This window comes from Orbicella franksi, chromosome 13 (assembly GCF_964199315.1).
Source record: "Orbicella franksi chromosome 13, jaOrbFran1.1, whole genome shotgun sequence".
NCBI classification, from domain to species: Eukaryota; Metazoa; Cnidaria; class Anthozoa; order Scleractinia; family Merulinidae; genus Orbicella; species Orbicella franksi.
This window is the reverse complement of record NC_138157.1, coordinates 8,678,131-8,696,334: the sequence shown is the minus strand read 5'-3', so window position 1 is coordinate 8,696,334 and position 18,204 is coordinate 8,678,131. Positions and strand designations below refer to the sequence as shown.

The 18,204-nt window shown below is 40.0% G+C and overlaps 1 protein-coding gene across 1 annotated transcript; it reads left to right on the top strand.

Annotated features, from left to right (window-relative positions):
* Window positions 1-1,127: 1,127 nt before the first annotated feature.
* LOC145465144 (vacuolar protein sorting-associated protein 35-like) lies at window positions 1,128-15,047 on the top strand. The gene is made up of 16 exons (XM_081448917.1): window positions 1,128-1,388; window positions 1,475-1,573; window positions 1,652-1,748; window positions 3,893-4,016; window positions 4,772-4,954; window positions 5,454-5,676; window positions 5,999-6,286; window positions 6,852-7,000; window positions 7,417-7,624; window positions 8,256-8,321; window positions 8,422-8,511; window positions 9,100-9,222; window positions 9,801-9,980; window positions 10,650-10,889; window positions 11,517-11,660; window positions 12,870-15,047. Exons 1-16 carry the CDS (start codon window positions 1,386-1,388, stop codon window positions 13,047-13,049), a joined length of 2,397 nt encoding a protein of 798 aa, XP_081305043.1. The 5' UTR covers window positions 1,128-1,385; the 3' UTR covers window positions 13,050-15,047.
* Window positions 15,048-18,204: the final 3,157 nt, after the last annotated feature.

Here is an 18,204-nt window from a genome sequence, read left to right as displayed (position 1 = left end):
CTCCCTTGTTTATTTTGCTATCGCCCCAACTGAAATCGCTCGACCAGCAAGCAGGCCGCGTCAACAATTTACGAGCATCAGACCTTGCTTATTGATACGGTCATAGTCACTTATTAAACCAATGTAAACTGCAGTGTTTGTAAAAAGAACGCTATCGCGTGAGTTATTCAGTTAACCGGGAATAAGCTAAGAGGGCCAGAGCTTGACCACGTGTCTGCTGTCCGTCAGAAAATCCTCCCTTTCGAGGCCCCTTTAGGGGAGGGGCGTCTAAGTATTCCACAGTCCGTGAATTGTTGCCTAAATATTCCGTACCAGTAATTCCAATAGACTGTTTTCGATATATTAAAATTCAGCTTTGCAGTGAGGCTTACAGGACACAAACACAGGAAATTGAATGACCATGTTTATTCACATTTCTTTTGTTTGTGTCCTCTAGGCCTCTTTATCAAGTTGAAATTTAATATATCGAAGTGGCCCATTGCAAAAATGAACGATTTTCCTACTCGAATCCATTCATTTTACCCCACATTTCCTGTATCCCGTCAGCAGGTGACAGAGGTAACAATACCGAGGACTGCTGTAACATGATTACGAAGATATCAAACGCAAGCGACCTGTCAAACCCCACTCGGGCGACATGGCAACGATCTCAGCTTAGAATGGCTCAACTCAGTAAGACTGTCACTACGTTACCATAGCAACTGTTGTTAACAAATGTATATTCCAGATGAGATGATGCCTGGTAGCTAAACAGGGCATCAAGTTGGCCTGAGGTTTATGCGTGAAACGTGACGAGGGCAAAGATAATAACTTAGCTTTTCTTCCTTACCTAACCGGTACTGCAACGAACTAATGTGCCATTTTGAAACTGATTAACCGATCCAGTTAAAATTCATAAAAAATATGTCAGCATTGTCTGTTTGATTACCATATTTACGAACTAAAATAGATAGTGTGGTTTATCCTCCGTGACAGGTGTGCTTATTATTATCTTATGATATTGGTCAAGAATCCAGAAAAGCTAAACTAGTAAAGTGGATGCATGACGCTGCATATACATGCATACCGCTCTTGGAGGCCGTCACGTTGTCATATGAGGGAATCGTTTGTAACATGTGATCAGACTATAATAAATATTGCCGAAATCGGCAAAAATATCACTATCACCCTGTACATACAAGATTAATTAAAAGGTGAGCCTGTTTGCCGGACCACAGTTTTCTGCCTCGAAATGTTCGTACAAAGTATCCGTATAAAAATTTTCGTGTGCTGCAAGAAGAGAGAGGTCTGAGCACTAGGAGGTGTCCCTGTCATTACCATTGGTCACGTGCCATCTCCTGCATGTACAGGGAAGACTGAGGAAAGATCAGCGAAAGTGAGCGAAGATGGTTAGTTTTTGTTTCGGTTATTTGGGTTTGAAGTACTATACAGGTTAACATTATGATATTCGCCTAAATTATGATTATTTCTCTAGCCTGTAACCTCATCAGCTTCGCAGGAAGATCAGGAGAAACTACTTGATGAGGCCATCCAAGTTGTGAAGTCGCAGTCATTCCAGATGAAACGATGTTTGGTAGGTGTCAACTTGTATCGGAAATTCGACTTGTCTTTGTTTCTTGCCGTATTGTTATTTATGAAAATGCCGTTGCAGGACAAGGGAAAGCTTATGGATGGCTTGAAACACGCGTCAAATATGTTGAGTGAGTTGCGGACCTCGATGCTGTCACCAAAAAGTTACTATGAATTGTGTATCCTTTTGTGCAGTGTACAAAGTGTAAAATGATCCGTGATTTATAAGTTACTTTAGATCTTGTTTTCACACTCTTAATTTTACTTGATGGTTGTGTTAGTGCTTTTAATTCTTCTATTGTCAATCGCAATAATTGAAGTAAGCGAGAGGAAACTCAGAGGAAATGTAAGATTTCGGTTATCAATTAAGTTTGATTTGAGTAAATTGAATTGAAATCACGGTGCAGGTCACCTATTTTGGGAGTTGTGCCTTGAGACCGGTTGTTGAAGAAGTTTGAATTGTGACTGTGTGTCCCCATTGGATAGGTGGCTGTCTGTCCATCTGTCTGTCTGTCTACAGGTTTCTGTTGTTGGTGGTGTAGCCTGTTTGCTGCAACATACTGAACTGTTCTACTTAAGAAATAGAAAACATGTGCCGTGTAAGTTTGGGAGAATGAGAAATGCTGTGGGAACACGAGCCACAGGCGAATGTTTCCACAGCTTTTTCGAGTTCTCCCAAACTTTCACGAGTGTTTCTGTAACTCGATAGAATCACGGAGAACATGTTTTCTATTTCTTAAGTTGAACAGTACAGTAAAAAACAACTTATTAACTTTGATTATCAAAATGTAAATTCTCTTTGCTTGTGCCATCATTGTTGGGGGGGGGGGGGAGGACAGGGGGGTCAGAACCTCCTGCCTCCCATACCCTGCTCTCCCGTTTCCCGTACCTTTATCTCCCGCCTCCCGCCCTTTTCCGTGCTGCTTCCGTCCCCTGTAAATTGGCAGAGTCAAAACACATTCCAGTCATTTAGCTTTGCAATTCTTAAGCATTTCCTTTGTTTTTAAATAATTTAACAAGATTACCACTGCCATATGTTTCAATTCAATGAAGTTCTGACCTACTTGTTTATCTTCTTTGAGTTTCACCCTTTCAGTCCATTTTCATCGGCTCTTCAGATTTGTTTCTGAAATCCATTTTCAGTGTCCGCCTATTCTAATTGGAATCGATTTCGACTTGCCTAAAACAAAAAACTGAGACGTAAAATGAACCACTCCACACTCTCTAGCGCGCTCATTAAAGCAGCATTCAGTTGAGGCATCTCTACACCACGCAGTGAAATCTTTGGTCCGTTCTGATTCACGGTCATAAGGAGCAAGCTCCCAAGAAGGTCTTTCATGCACGGACCTTTCACTGCCACACTGAAAAATACTGAGACCTAGTAAAATTGTCTTGGACGACATTGATTTGAGATCGCCTGCTCGTCTCACCTTTTTGCAATTTGACAGCTTGACATTTCATGACCTATGACATAACCACTGTAAATGGGTTTACTATTTGACCGGAAGTAAGCCTGTTTTTCAGCCCAAGCGCAAATTGTCATTTGCTCGTTTGCTCAGAAGTCTCAGAAGTGACTGAGAAGGCGTTAAATGCAAGTCAAATATATTTTGGGTTCCTGTTTTTGAAAGTATTCTAACGCATTGTTGAATTTAAAAAAATCAGCATTTCGCATTTCTCTCCCGCTTCCCGCCCTCTTAGAACTCCCGCTTCCCACCCTTTCCTCTCCTGCCTCCCATACCCCTCCCGGCCCCCCTGTTCCCCCCCCCCCACTCATTACATCAACAGCTCGTGCTAGTTCTGTGTTTTTATCGAGTTATAGAAACATGATTTTTAACCAATCAGTGCACATATTTTCTTAGGACTGTTTTCTAAATGGCATTTAATATTTTGGAACATGTTACACATGAGTCATTTTGTAGTCCAACATGTTGCAGTACCTTCCCACATGGCTAAACAGGGTGGCCAGAAAGGTCAGTGAACAATGTTGGATGATGTGGATCAAAATTATAGGAAAATTTGCTCAGGGTTGTTTTTGAGGCTCCTAATTATTTTAGTTAGTAGAAGTCTTCAGTTAGGATACAAGAAGTGGCCATTGTAGTAACGTTTCTTTTAAGAGAGTAGATTTGAAGATAGATTTAATTGCAGATGTGAATTGAATGTCTCAGGTTTGTTTTGTAAGTTTTTATCAAAAGAGTATGTGTGTGTTTGCCCATAAGATCTCCAGATACCTTTCTAGGTAAATAGATATAATTTGTAAATTGATTGGCAGGATAAGTGTTGACACGTGTTACAGAGAGTTTGGTAAACCCTTAACTAGTTCAAGACATGGCAATATCTGATGAGCTGCGGCATCTTGAACTGTTCCTTGTTGATGAGTTCCAGAAGGGACGTAGAGTTGCAGATCTTTATGAACTGGTCCAGTATGCTGGAAACATTGTTCCAAGACTGTAAGTGAAATGACAAACATTAAAAAACTTTGTAGGCTGTAACTTTTTGTGACTGTTAGCTTTATTACAGTGGAACCCTGTTTACAAAATAAGTCTATCTACATATAATACCAACAGACATGTTTTGTTATCATGATAATTTTGAAAGAGAATGGTCATTTGGAGATTGCATTTTTCACAAATGTATGATGGATAGTCAGGCTATGTAAATTGAAATAAGCTCCAGCAATGAGTACCTGGGGGAGTCACTCGCTCATCTTTGCTCGTGTGAGTGGAGCATAAGGCTGCATCCAGCTAAGAGGGGAGCTGGGTATAATGGGACAGGGAGATGTGAATGAGGCCAAATTTTTTCACCCGAAACCAAACCGGATTCTAAAACTAGTCTCAAGAAATTCCAGTGATCTAGAATATGACCCTGAATAGTCCCTTTTTCTTAAAAAAAAAAAAACAAAAAAAAACAGGCAGTCTGCTTGTCCTTTACATGACATTGTACATGTAGCTTATGTTATTATGGTAAATGATGCTGTTACCATTGTCTGTCATAAAAGGGAAAACCCTTGGTTATGCTTTTCGTCAATCGCCAGGGTAACCACAAAATTTTCAGTCCTCCAAAAATCCTCAGATCACAAAGTTATTGTAGAGCTTCCCTGTCTCTGGGTGGTTGAGGTTCAGACTTCCTTAAAAGGAAGCTTACTGATAGGGACAAAACAGTGCAGTACACGCCAATTAACAGACTTTTCCATTTGACAACTCAGATATTTACTGATAACTGTTGGAGCAGTTTACATCAAAGCCAAGGAAGCGTCTCGTAGAGATATCTTGAAAGACTTGGTTGAAATGTGCCGAGGAGTTCAGCACCCCCTGAGAGGCTTGTTTCTTCGTAATTATCTGTTGCAGTCAACAAGGAACATGTTACCAGATACTAATGAAGAGGAAGTGTAAGATATAAATTATTTTAGAAGAACTATGTCACTATAGTAATGATGGTTCAATATTTCAACTACACTGTTAAGAATGTAACTTGTTCAACAACATCTGCAGAGATCTGTGTTCACTTAGGGCCTCCTTCCACCCCTTCATTTTTGATCCACTGTGACCATCTTCAGCCATGAAAACCTGGATTAAGTGGCAAGTTTAGGAAGACCCATTGTTCATTTATATTCTGCTTACTTGAAATTGTTAGGATAGTGTAAGGTGAAGTTAAAATGTGTTCACTAACATAGATTAACATCACAGGTTTTGATGTATTGAATTTTGAGGAAGTTGAATGGTGACGTTTGTCAGTGTGGCAGAGTGGTTAGGTCGCCGGACTTGAGCTGATATATTTGTTTCTTTCAGTTAAAGTGGCATGCCTGTGAACTAGTTAGGTGTAGCTAAATGATTGAGCACTGAAAAAAAAATTTGAACATTTTTTTGGAAACTTTTGTTGAATTGTAGAGCTGAATCTGAGCACCAAGATGGAACTGTAAAAGACTCTATATCCTTTGTGCTCTTGAACTTTGCCGAGATGAATAAGCTGTGGGTACGAATCCAGCACCAGGGTCACACACGGGATCGAGAGAAGAGAGAGCGCGAGCGCCAAGAACTTCGCATCCTTGTAGGGACAAACCTTGTCAGACTTAGTCAGCTTGATGGAGTTAATGTTGAGACCTACAAGAAAGTAAGTTTATTCTCTGAGAGTTTGCATGCGGCTTGAAATCCCTCAAAAGTCAAGGTCTAGACAATCCTTGAAAAGTGATTTGTGTCTGAAAGTCTTTGAAATATGTTGTTATTGATCTCTAAGGTCATCTCTCAAAATTAGTGGACTGCAAAATTAAGCATTGTGGTACAGTGGTCTTAGCATGGTCATTCTCGTGTGTTGTGTTTTTAGGCAGGTTATCATTCAGAAGACTTGTGTTCAGCTAGGTGTACCTACCACCTTCTGTGGCTCCAAATGAGTTGCAAATTAAGAACTTATGTGTTTAATTCTTTTACCTCTTTAGCATGTCCTTCCAGGAGTGTTTGAACAAACAGTGAGCTGTCGAGACCCAATAGCTCAGGAATACCTGATGGAGTGTGTCATTCAAGTGTTCCCAGACGAGTTCCACCTTAGGACATTGAGCAGTTTTCTTCATGCATGTGCAGATCTCCATGAAAGAGTGAACATAAAAAATATCATCATATCACTCATTGATAGACTTGCGTTGTTTGCAAACCGGGAGGATGGTGGAATACCGAGTGAGATAAGATTGTTTGATGTGATGTCAGAGCAAGTCTCGTCTGTGGTGCAGGTAACTGCTTTTGAATGGGAGGTTTCTGCCTTACATTGGTGTCCACTCTGGGGGAATTGACTTTATACTTCTAACACACATCTCTTTAATATTAACACTTGTACAATATGATAACATAGAACTGTACATCTATGTACATGCAACTGCTGTACATATATAGGAAAGTGGGTCTGCCAATCAAGGCAAACATCAATAATTATCATTCAGTGCAATTTGTTTTTCCTTTTCATTGACGGAGAGCCTGCTATGTGACCTGCAAATAACTGCCTACAAATAATGGTCTGCGTGTGCATAATACCGGCTAAAAGTGTTTTCCTGCAATTAATAAATTCTGCTCATATGTCATTGCAGCCACACTCTTGGGTGAAAAATGGGTGATCACTTCCCTGAGCTGTCAGAGAGTGATTTAAATATGAAAACAAACTTGGTGATTGAATGAAAAAAAAATTTAGTGAACTTGGCCTCGTTACATAATTGATCTGCTTGTCACTGGCAAATCACAGTATTTTGCTCAATCTCATCAAATAATTCTTAATTATTTACATTGTTTTTATTCCTGTTTCAGACACGCAGTGACATGCCAACAGAAGACATTGTGTCTCTTCAAGTGTCGCTAATTAACCTTGCTCTGAAGTGTTACCCTGAGAGAGTGGATTATGTGGACAAAATCCTACAGTACACTTCAGAGATTTTCAGCAAACTCAACTTGACTCAGTAAGTTGATGAAGTTTGAGAAACGTCAGGGAAAAAGTTGTGGGGAAACTATTGAAGTAACTGATGTTCTTAGGCTCTATTTCCCAGTTGGGGGCTGGAAATGAAGATGATATAGCTGACATTCTAGGGTGTGTGTGTTTTAGAGAGGAGTTCGATCTTGTGTATGGTTTGTATTAATCTGATTTAATGAACCTTGTAGAATCAACTCTGATGAAAGTGGACAGAAGCCACCGAAAATTCAGAAAAGAAAAAAAAAACAGATCAGGTTACAAAAACCTTAAAATCACTGATCATAACAGTTGAAGTGATTTTAGAGCTCTTGTGACAAATTCTAGGTCCAATGCATCTTATACAAAGTCAGTTTCAAAGCTTATGATGGCAAAAAATTTGAAGAAATGGATGTGTTCTGTTTCCAGCATGGACAAGAACAATGCAGTTTCTAAGGAGCTGACCAGACTACTAAAGATCCCAGTAGATTCTTACAACAACATCCTAACACTACTTCAGCTGGAGTACTTTGCTCCTCTGTTTGAGTATTTTGACTACAGTTCAAGGAAAGAAATGTCTTTATATGTAGTCAACAATGCTGTGGAAAGTGCTCTGAAAATTCCAACCCAGGAACAGGTAATGGAACATTTCATTACTGATCAGCTGACAACATAATTATAGAGCATGCTACTCCACCTAAGTGTGTTAAAGGGTGCTGCTGAGTTAAATGCTGGGGGTAACCCAGTGATGGACTACATGGTACATTCCATCTCATCCCATTCATAAAGGTTGCTTCATGTTACAGAAACTAGAGAAAAGTGCTAGCCACTAGGGTCATAAATTAATATGCGGACTTCTTCTCTCTTATGATAAAAATAGTGCATGTGATCATTGTTTGCAAGTCGTCTTTGTGACTTTAGTTGCTTTGAAAGGATAAGCTGATATAGAATTAGATTTGACATTTGCCCTTGCAACTGGTGTGTTTGTCCCCATGGTTGTCTGCAAAATGCAGTAGTGTTTCTTTGAACCTTTCTCTACATATATAGTGTATTCTAAATGTTTGGTGTTGTGTGCTAATAAAAATGGCCATATTTTGAAGACTGGTTTACTTCCAAAGACCAAACTCTTCATCTTATTTGTCCATACAGTAACCATACATTTTTCAAACAAAATGTTTACGACAATACAGAAAATCAATTAGAGATGTAATAATTGGAAGAAACAAATGAAATTTTTATCATGAGTCTGAAAGAGTTGTTTATTTCAGGTTGATGCTGTTCTGATTCTTGTGTCTTCGTTGGTTTGTGACCAAGAAGACCAGCCTTCTGAACCAGTGAGTATTCTGTTTGTGATATTTAATCTAGAGGTGTTTTGTTCTTGTGATTGTGCGTGTAGTTAACAAAAACTTCATTCTGTTTTTTTCTCTTATAAAGGATGATCCAGAGGATTTTGCTGAAGAGCAGAGTCTGATGGGAAAGTTTGTGACGCTGCTGAAAGGCGACAGTCCTGACCAGCAGTATCTGGTGAGTTTGTAAATAAATGTTGTTCTTGAGAAAAACCATGCAGGGTGCAAAGACTGCAAATTTTCAGGATTGCTCTTTTGAAAAACTCTAACTATGGTGTACCAGATGGAAATCCTTTTCACTCACTCCTAAAGTTCATTCCTTACAGTACTTCAGTCTGTAATTTGAATTTCCTCAAAAACGTATCAAGAAACTTAAGTTGCCCATTAGGCAAGTGACGGACACACTCCACTAGCCTTAGAGTATTGAACAGTACTTTCTTTGCACTCAGCCATGATCGGTCATCTTACTGGCATCATGAGAGAAATGTGCTGTAAGTTGTCATTCATCGTCCATGTAAAAACCTGTTTAACTTACGTGTAATAGTGATGTGAAAGGAAGGAAACGGCCTAAAATGATGATCAGCAGGAAAGCAATAACTCCAAACCAAAGAAAACCTTTTTACATTGATTTAAACCTGCTATTCATAGTTAGATGTCCTTTGCCTCTTGTGTTGATGGGACAGTTCATTGTTGTGTATTTATTTGGCATCTGCAGTATTTCTGTGTTGTTTTGCTAAGTTAATATAAATTTTGTTTTGTTTGACAGATCCTCAATACGGCTAGAAAACACTTTGGTAGTGGTGGTGAGAAGAGAATAAAGTACACATTACCTCCAATTGTTTTCTCAGCATTTCAGCTTGCCTACCAGTACAAAGATGCTCGTGAAGAGGTGAAGTTTCAATCCTTTTAGTTGCACTGAATCATCAGCAGGGTTCCAGATAATTTTTCAATGCAGGGTGTCAATAACGAATCCCAACAGGTCAATTTGCACTGCTCCCACCAAATCACTACAAATTTTCTGTTAATTTGTTGGGTCAGGTAGCTGACCTTGTTGGGTTTTTGACCTGAGACCCCTCACTCATCTGGAACACTGCAGCGGTCCCCAGCTGAGTTCCCTGTGATCACCACCAGTGACTGGTGAGTCTAAAATGGTCTTTGTTATCGCAGACATTTCCACACATGGCATTTCGTTTCAGCAATTTGTAGTGTATTATCAGAGGTTAATGATCACAGGAGGACAGTTGGGTATTGAATTAAAGAAAATTATTTTCAGTGTGGAAAGATCAGGGACTTGAGGTAATAGATGCAGAAATATATCTGCAAACTGAAGGTAGCTTTGGTAAGTGCTTGAACAAGAACCTAGTACATAGTTATAAACAAAATATAGGTTTGTTAAATTAGTTTATTTCGGAAGGAGCTCTACAGGTAAATTGTTCATTTTTGCCCTTGTTATTTTTTTTCTGTTAGGATGATAAATGGGACAAGAAATGCCAGAAGATCTTTCAGTTTTGTCATCAGACAATAGCTGCACTTGCCAAAGCAGAATACGCTGAACTTTCACTAAGACTGTTCCTTCAAGGTGCTCTTGTTGCCAACCAGGCTGGGTTCTCTAATGCTGAAACAGTAGCTTATGAATTCATGAGCCAGGTGAGAGTTATTGTTCAGCAGAAAATAAGACCCTTTTTCAGTTTAATTCTGCCCGCAGACAAGGAGCTGGGATGGCGCAGTGGTGAGAGCACTCCCCTACTTGCCTCCCACTAATATGGCTTGGGTTCGATTCCAACCTGGTGTCATATGTGGGTTGGGTTTGTTTCTGGGCATGAAATAAAGATAGTTGTTGTTGTTGTTGTTGTTGGTTCTTGCCTTGCTCCATGGGTTTTTCTCTGGGTTCTCTGGTTTTTTTCCCTCCACAAAAACCAAGATTTCCAAATTCCAATTCGACCAGGAAAGATGATCCACATGAAAACGAACTAAGGCTGATGTGGCTTGGTCTCCAAATAATTTATTGTAATATTTGTTATTTGTTTGTGAAGAAGTTGCATGGCAACATGGAGTTGCCATGGTGATGGCCTAGACAAAGGGTTTCTGCCTATGGGGAAGCTTGAGAACCACAGAATCATACTTGAATTGTTTTCAGTTTTTCTGAAAATACTAATTAGCCTAGGCAGGTAGTAAAATTCTGGCAGTTTTTGATTGTTCTTGACTCCCTGTTGAGTAAATGCAAATAGGTTTGGTAGACAGCAAGAGCTCAATGAAGTCAATGTTTAGTGTCCAGTGTAAAAAATCTTATTCTTTTGCTTGTGGTGTCTTTTTCAGGCGTTTGCTCTATATGAAGATGAGATCAGTGATTCCAAAGCTCAGTTAGCCGCCATCACGCTCATGATCAGTACATTTGAACAAATGAGCTGTTTTGGCGAAGAGAACCATGAGCCTTTGCGCACCCAGTGTGCTCTGGCTGCGTCCAAACTCCTCAAGAAACCGGATCAGTGTAGAGCAGTCGTGGTGTGTTCACACTTGTTTTGGTCGGGAAAAAGCCGGGAGGCTGAAGGAGGGGAGGTAAGTCGCTATCAGGGTCGTCACGCTTGTCACGAAACGCTTTTCGAAAAAACGATTGCGTGACGGTTCAAGTTCGAGTCGTTCTTTAAAGGGTGTCGCGGTCCAACTCAGTGAAGAAGTCTGGATTTTTAGTGAAACCCCGATAACTGACCCCAAGGTAACGAAGTACGAGATTCTTCATTCCAGTAAGAGTAATAACTATGGAAAAGAACCCGGACACAACTGACTTTGCCAGCCCTTTTGAGTTGCATTGTAAAATAAGGTATCATTGCACAGGAGTTACGAGGCAAAGTGCTTTTACGTATATCGTATTTTTTGAAGTCATTGTCTGCCTTCATACCACAGCTGAGAGACTTGTGCAAACTCGTTTTCAGGGCTTGTCTTTCCACGACGCACGAAAGCGAAAGACCCTGGAAACGAGATTATTGCCGACGACTAGTCCTCAGTCATAATCTTACCAGAAATATTTTAAGACGCGGGGATGATCAGATAGTAAAGTGAAAGGGGTTAAGCAGACTGTCTTTTTCCTTGTCCAAGCTCTGAAAGGACAAAGGGTATACTCTTTGAACATAAGTGTTTATTTAGTACACCAAACAGCCACTGACAGGGTGTGTATAATATTTACAGTGCCGTGACAGCAAGCGAGTGACGGAGTGTCTAAAGAAAGCTGTTAGAATCGCTAATCAGTGCATGGACAGCACAATCCAGCTGCAGCTGTTTGTAGAAGTCCTTAATCGCTACCTTTACTACTTTGAAAAGAAGGCAGACACGGTAGGATATCAAACAAATTTGTTTTCTACTCTGTTAGAGCAGTTTTCAATTGAGTGTCGTAAAACCAAAACCTAAGTAATCACTCTAGCCAATCACAAAGGACACAGACAATACAGTGAACCAATCAAAACTCGAAGAAAATACATGAAGTGCACGCAAAGCGCGGGAAAATGCGTTTGAGCGAGTCACGATTGGTTTTGGTTTTACTTCTGATTGGATAAAAAAAGTTGCGCGAGTTTTTTAAGCCAATCGTGTGGCGTAGTAAGGGCAAAACCAATTACTTTTCGAAACTCAAATGAAAACCGCTCTACTGCATTTTACATTTACATTCGCATCTGGATTCTTGCAGAGTTACCCAGTGACATGAGTGCAAGATTAAATAAACAAAATTTAAATACAAAAATAAATAGGGAAAGCTGAAATAAAATGGAATAAAATTACAAGTAAAAGTGGTCAGAGATGTTGGCCTCAAATTTTGTTAAATGGAAGACTGTTCCAGTCAAAGAAAGTTCTGACAGTAATGCAGACATCCGAAGTCTAAACGTGACTGCTACTAGGAAACAATTGGTGACTGAAATTTGCCCGCTGTTTTTTCCTCTTTAGACGAAGAAATTAACGATAATGGTTTAGATCGTTAGAAAAGTACTTGGTCAATGACAAGGTGCCATTGAAATTGAGGATCACAAACGACGTGAAGATGGAAATGGGATGTAAAGTGGAAATATTAAAAATATGGATCTCGTGTTATCACTTTTTGCCGGTATTTTTGTGGAAGTTTTGAACTAAAATTCCTTTTGCAGCTGTTCATGGAATTTGGTGAGAGTTTCACAAATCGAAGGTTAAATTTACGAAGGTTAAAGTTACGAATCAAAAGCTGTTCTCAAGTCTCATGTGTTGCAGTGCCATCTTCACTCACATTTAACAATTCTTCCACTCGTGCTTGTTGGATATGAGATGGTGGTGATCTACCGTCTGATATCCAATAAGCGCGAGTAGAATAATTGTTTTATTAAAAACACCCCCAAAATGTAGAAAACTAAAATAAAAGAAAAAGAAAAACGCCCCCAAAAATCACGCGTATGCTTACCATATTTGTAGAGCATGGTATAATGGCTCTTATACCATGATGGCTAAGCCAATGAAAACTCTTTAGTTGCATTTTCCAAGATCCATGTTTTAATAATTGGTTATATTCTGTTTCCTCATCAGGTGACTGTCACTGTGATTAACCAGTTGCTCGAGAAAATACGCGAAGATCTTCCTGGTTTAGAGGGAACAGCCGAAACGGAGCTGATAAGAAAGCACTTTGAAAGCACCATCGGCCACGTACAGCTCAAGAAAGAATCACCTGATGAAGAATCGCCCTCATACGAAGAAGTAAAGATATGAGATTTATTACCCAGTAGATAATTATAAGAGTTTAACTTAGTGAATTGTGTAAAACTAAAAAGCTTGTCGTCGGTCAGGTTGAGTGAATTAGCGCGAAGTAAGATAGGAATGGTAGTCGCATTTGGTGATTGTAGCGTTCAAGAAGAAAACGAGTGTGATCCTAGCTCTAAGCAAGGCCATCGGTGAAACAAATTTACTAGGAAGTACAGGTACAATTACTTTATAAAAAAGAAAATTTAAGTATATATCGTGACGTCTGACCTTATGTGAGAAGCGAACGACTCCCTCCTGTCACGCTAGGTTGATCCAGAGATAGCTTGATTGACGTTACGTGACAGCAGTAAGAAAGTCACGCAATTCCTCGTGGGTACGAACCGAGTCTAAGACATGTACGGACACCAATAAATAGAACGGAGAAAAATCTGAAAAAAAAAAAAGAAATTGAGAAACTCGAACAAAACGTGATTATCAAGAAGTTGCTGCGTAGTTTGTCAAATTGTCAAATGTCTGCTTGGTGAAATGTAAAAATAAGGTAGTTGGAAAACGGCGTCTATCTAGCTGTATTCTTTTAGGATTCATTACAGTAGCACAGTGTAAAAAGTTCTGTTTTTTTTACAACATAACAAAAACAAGCACGAACAGAACCACAACAACTAAAACAACAACAGTAGCGGTAACTACTACTACTACAACAATAACAATAACAATAACAATAACACCAACAACAACAATAGCAGCAGCAACAGCAAAACATCAACAACAACGACAACAGCAACAACAGCGACGGTTAATGAATCATTCTCTGTTTAGCGTTAATCACAGGCCTAACAGCGATGAATGTGTAACTTCTCCCTAGCTTTTTACAACAATTTTAAGTAATATGGTGATAAGAGTAAAGCACCTTATCATCTCAGGAAAGACCTGCTGACCAAGAACCAAATTCTCCCAAGCAGAATGATGTTAAGTGTATAAAAAAGTACGGAGAAGTTATGTATTGAGCTTAGTACTTCATAAAGTCACGGCAAAGACGTGTTTTTATACATTTTGAGTTTAGTCTGTATTTGGGAAAATGGGAAGGGGAATTAAATGTTTTGAAGTAGAGTATTATTGCTGTCAGTGCAGCTTTTTGTTAAGCTTTGGTTAACGGACATCCTTCGCCCTTGGTTCTGGGGTCCTTTAGCCCTCTAGGGCTTTGTGCGTTCAATTCTTCCCGAGAGAAGTGCGAGATTTAGTGCCAAAGATTTCATACTGATGACGTAGGTGTCCAGAAAGTCGTGTAGTGTCTGTGATTGGTGGTTACTTGCGCGGGAAAATTCCTCACCCAAGTAGAAACCCGTCAGAGTTGTTTCGAGCCGGCAAAGAGTAGAGCGCGCGGAAAGATGTCTGTTTGCTCGGAATTTACTATTTTATAAGTAAATGAGTTGTCGAGCTCACTTTGTCATGTTGAAACGAATGAGTTTCTCTGCAAGAAAAGTTCTTTTCGTTATTGGAAAGAAAATCTAAAGAGGAAACTACACCGTGTTAACATTTCATTTTTGTGAATTTTTGAAAATTTCAAGAAACGTTTCATTGTTCGTCATTCACAAACCTATTAGCAAGCAACTTCTTGCTTAGCCAACAGTATTGGCGTTTAGCTTAACGATCTTTGAACAAATTTCATTCAACCTCACCTCTACTCCCTAGGATTCTTTTTCTCTCTCCCCACCCATCTCCTGTTTTTCGAATTGAAAATGGAGCCGGATTAAAATACATTTGCTCTAAAATAGATCTGAATTGTAGACTATATCGCTATTACATAAATGCCTTTCCAAGCGGTTTTCCGTTAATAAAATAGACTTGTTAGAACTCGTTTATAGTTAGAGTCGAATGCTCATTATACATTGCTTTCAGGTAAAATAAGTGATCGTTTTTAATGATGCACAAACTGAAGACGGAAGGTGAAATACTGATGTAAATTCCAAAGTACAAAATTCTTGCAATAAATATGAATTTTTTACAGCCTTGTTTCCAGCCTGAGTGTGTTTCGTCAGACGTCCCTCTCTCCCGTTTTAGTGTTGCGTGACGGAGAGAGGGCCAGAATAAGACTACTTTGCTTACGGAAGTCGGAAGGAGTAAAAAAAAAAAGGTGAATACGAAGGCGACCCCGAGGACGTCTGAAAAGACCCTACTATTTTACTTAAGAATTCAGCATATCTCTGGAAACAAGGCAACATATCGTAACATTATTGGGCGCAAGTTCTGCCACCCTGTTCAGTGCGCCGTCTTGCGACGTGATGTGTGTTGTTGGCCAAGCTTGAAAATGGTCAAATTTTTCATTCAACAGTTGCGGATGTTGCGTGATGTTGTACTTGTTTGGCCATGTTGCGGCAGGGCACGCGCACTAGTTCGATTTGTAACACCTAACGTGTCGCAACACGTCGCAACACCTAACATGTCGCAACACGTCACAACAGGGCTTGCCAACACTGGGTCAACAGTGTTGCGATCGCTTAATTAGGCATGGAGTTCCAGAATCAAATACAGATAAGCCACCGTGGTGTTTCACGTTTAAAACACACGGAATTTAGTCACATTCAGTTGCCTTTAGGAAGTCAGAAAGAAGTACTGTATGCCTTACATAACGCTATTTGCCTCGGGACGTTTTTGTTGCCGTTATCGTAGTGGACAAACGTTTCGGTATCAACTGAGGACAAACGTAAAGGTTTAAAACGAAACAAAAAGCAAATGAAAACACAAAGCAAATGGCGTATATTAAGTTGATGGCTAGAGATCTAACTTTTGGTTGAATTTCTGATAATAACATTTGCCGTTTCTACTGTCTGGAAATTATAAAGTCGTTGTTTTGAGATTTGAAGTAATCACCCTATTCTTTTTAGCCCCTCTCTGTTAAACCTCCCACCCCCCCGCCCCCTTGTACGAGGCGTGAAATTAAATAAGCCCTCCCCCCATAGAACTTTCTTCTCCTGTAAGCTGGGCTATTTGTACAGTACTGCTCGTTAGTTTCTCCCTCGGCCAAGATACGAATTGTACATGTTTTTGTTTTGCATGCTATGTAAAGAAAGAGAGTTTTCGTTTCTCACGAAATAAACGCCCTAAATAATCTTTGGTCCAGGGGAAAAAATGGTTCTCGGATGAATGACTGGATACGGAATCGTATAATCTTTATATTGTTTTATTCGATCTATAAGTAAGATACATAGATACATAATTCTTAAAAAACCAAACGGTCACTTACTTCTGTGGCGATATCCAGTCAAACTTATTTCGGTAACAGGTCAGCGAAACGGGTCAGCAGATCGAGCAGTAAAACACTACAGGTTAGTGATGTTCAACGTAAGGTACAAAACGCTTTATGACCTTTGTCTCTGATTTCGTGGTTTTAAAACGTGTCATTCTAACTTAAAGATCAACTTACTTAGCTATTACGCCATCGGCTGTCAATCAGGCGACTAATTAAATAATCAAATGTCAATAAACGAAGTTAATATTAATCAACGAAACAATCTTGTATGCCGGGTAATATAGCTATGTAATAATTAACTACCTTGTGTAATTTAACTTTTGACCATTCCAAAGTGTACTTCAGAAGTGTATTCAGAGAGAGAGAGACGGGGGGGGGGGAGCGGGCGGGGGAGGGGGCGGGGATGCTCGTCGGAAAATTTGAATTAAGCCCCTAAAGGAGACCAATATGGGCGCGGCTCCAACTTTATTCGACCCCGAAAAGATACCACTTAAAACGGAATAGGCTCGATTATCAGCCGCTGTTCAGGAAAGGAGCCTGCGCTAGTAGACCTGAGATAGCGACGGAAATACGGAGATCGAGTCCAAAAACGGAACAAAGAGCGCTTTTTCGTTTTTTTATTTCTTTGATTGCATCCTAAAATATACTTTGGCAGCTAAAAATGGGTAACCCGAAAACACTGACCTCCGGTCCGCGGACTACCCTACGGACCGGTCCATGGACTATCCCTACGGACCCCCTCTACGGACCACCCTAAAATAGTGTAAATAGTGTTTCACTGTGCAAACGTAACAGACTTGGGTTTTAACGTCTCACCCGCGTCCCCACCTCCCCCCAAAAAATTGCCTAAAAGCCGTTTTCAGCGTAAGGAGATGCCGATGTTAAGAGGGAAAGTTCTTACCTTCCATTCGTGGCTCAATCTGGCTATGGAAGATATATTTTTAGGCTGTTTATTCTTGTTTATATCTGTTATTCCGCTAAGTAAATTGTGAAGCCTGGAACGAGTTCACGAGCCCACGGGAGGATGGGCTGAACAAAATGGCGGAGGGGAAAGAACACAAATTTCGAGTCTTCCTGGAGGCTTCCCCGTACGCGTCTTTCGTATACTTTGTGGCCACAGCAAAGGAAATGGCAATGTGTAATTGTATGAATTGCACCTAAGCCGGAATCCAGGTCTGCCCATTTGCACAATGTAACGTTCGAAATTTCGACGTCATGAGTAATCTATTAGACAACCCGCAACTGAAATATTTATTTATTATTTTTATTATATTTTGGGGGGTGGTCCGTAGAGGGGGTCCGTAGGGGGAGTCCGTGGACCGGGGGTCAGTGTTTTCGGGTTACCCGCTAAAAATAGTGGTGTTTCGTCATGAACACCGTAAGCAAGACGACGAACATCGACGACCTTTCCATATGGGAGCCCCCCCCCCCGGATTCCTAGCTGTACACAACTGTGCCCGAGAGGACCCGGGCAGTCCTTCATCTTTCCTAAGGAAAGAAATTCTGGAATTTTATCTTTTCTAGCTGCGGTCCAAATAAATTCTTCGGCCTTTCACCCCACGGCACGCTGTTGAAGATTGCCGTTCAGTTATTGAAATATCTCCGCCCACGATTTTTGGCCCTCTCGTAAAGCTGAACATATTCCTCTTTTTATAAGAATATATTTTAGAGTATCGAGGTTGAAAATCAAATTTGCGAAATTTTAAGAATATTTTAAGAATAAACCCGAGGCTGCGATTGTGAAAAGAATATAATTTTGGGCGTGGAAAATTTGTAAATACGACACAATTATATGTTTGTAACTAAACCATATAAAATTCTCCCTTTCTCTAAACGGCAAAATTAGCCAAAATCAGCAAAAACAGCAGTAGCTGTATATATGTTTGATGCTAATAACGGTTCTGCATGAAGTCA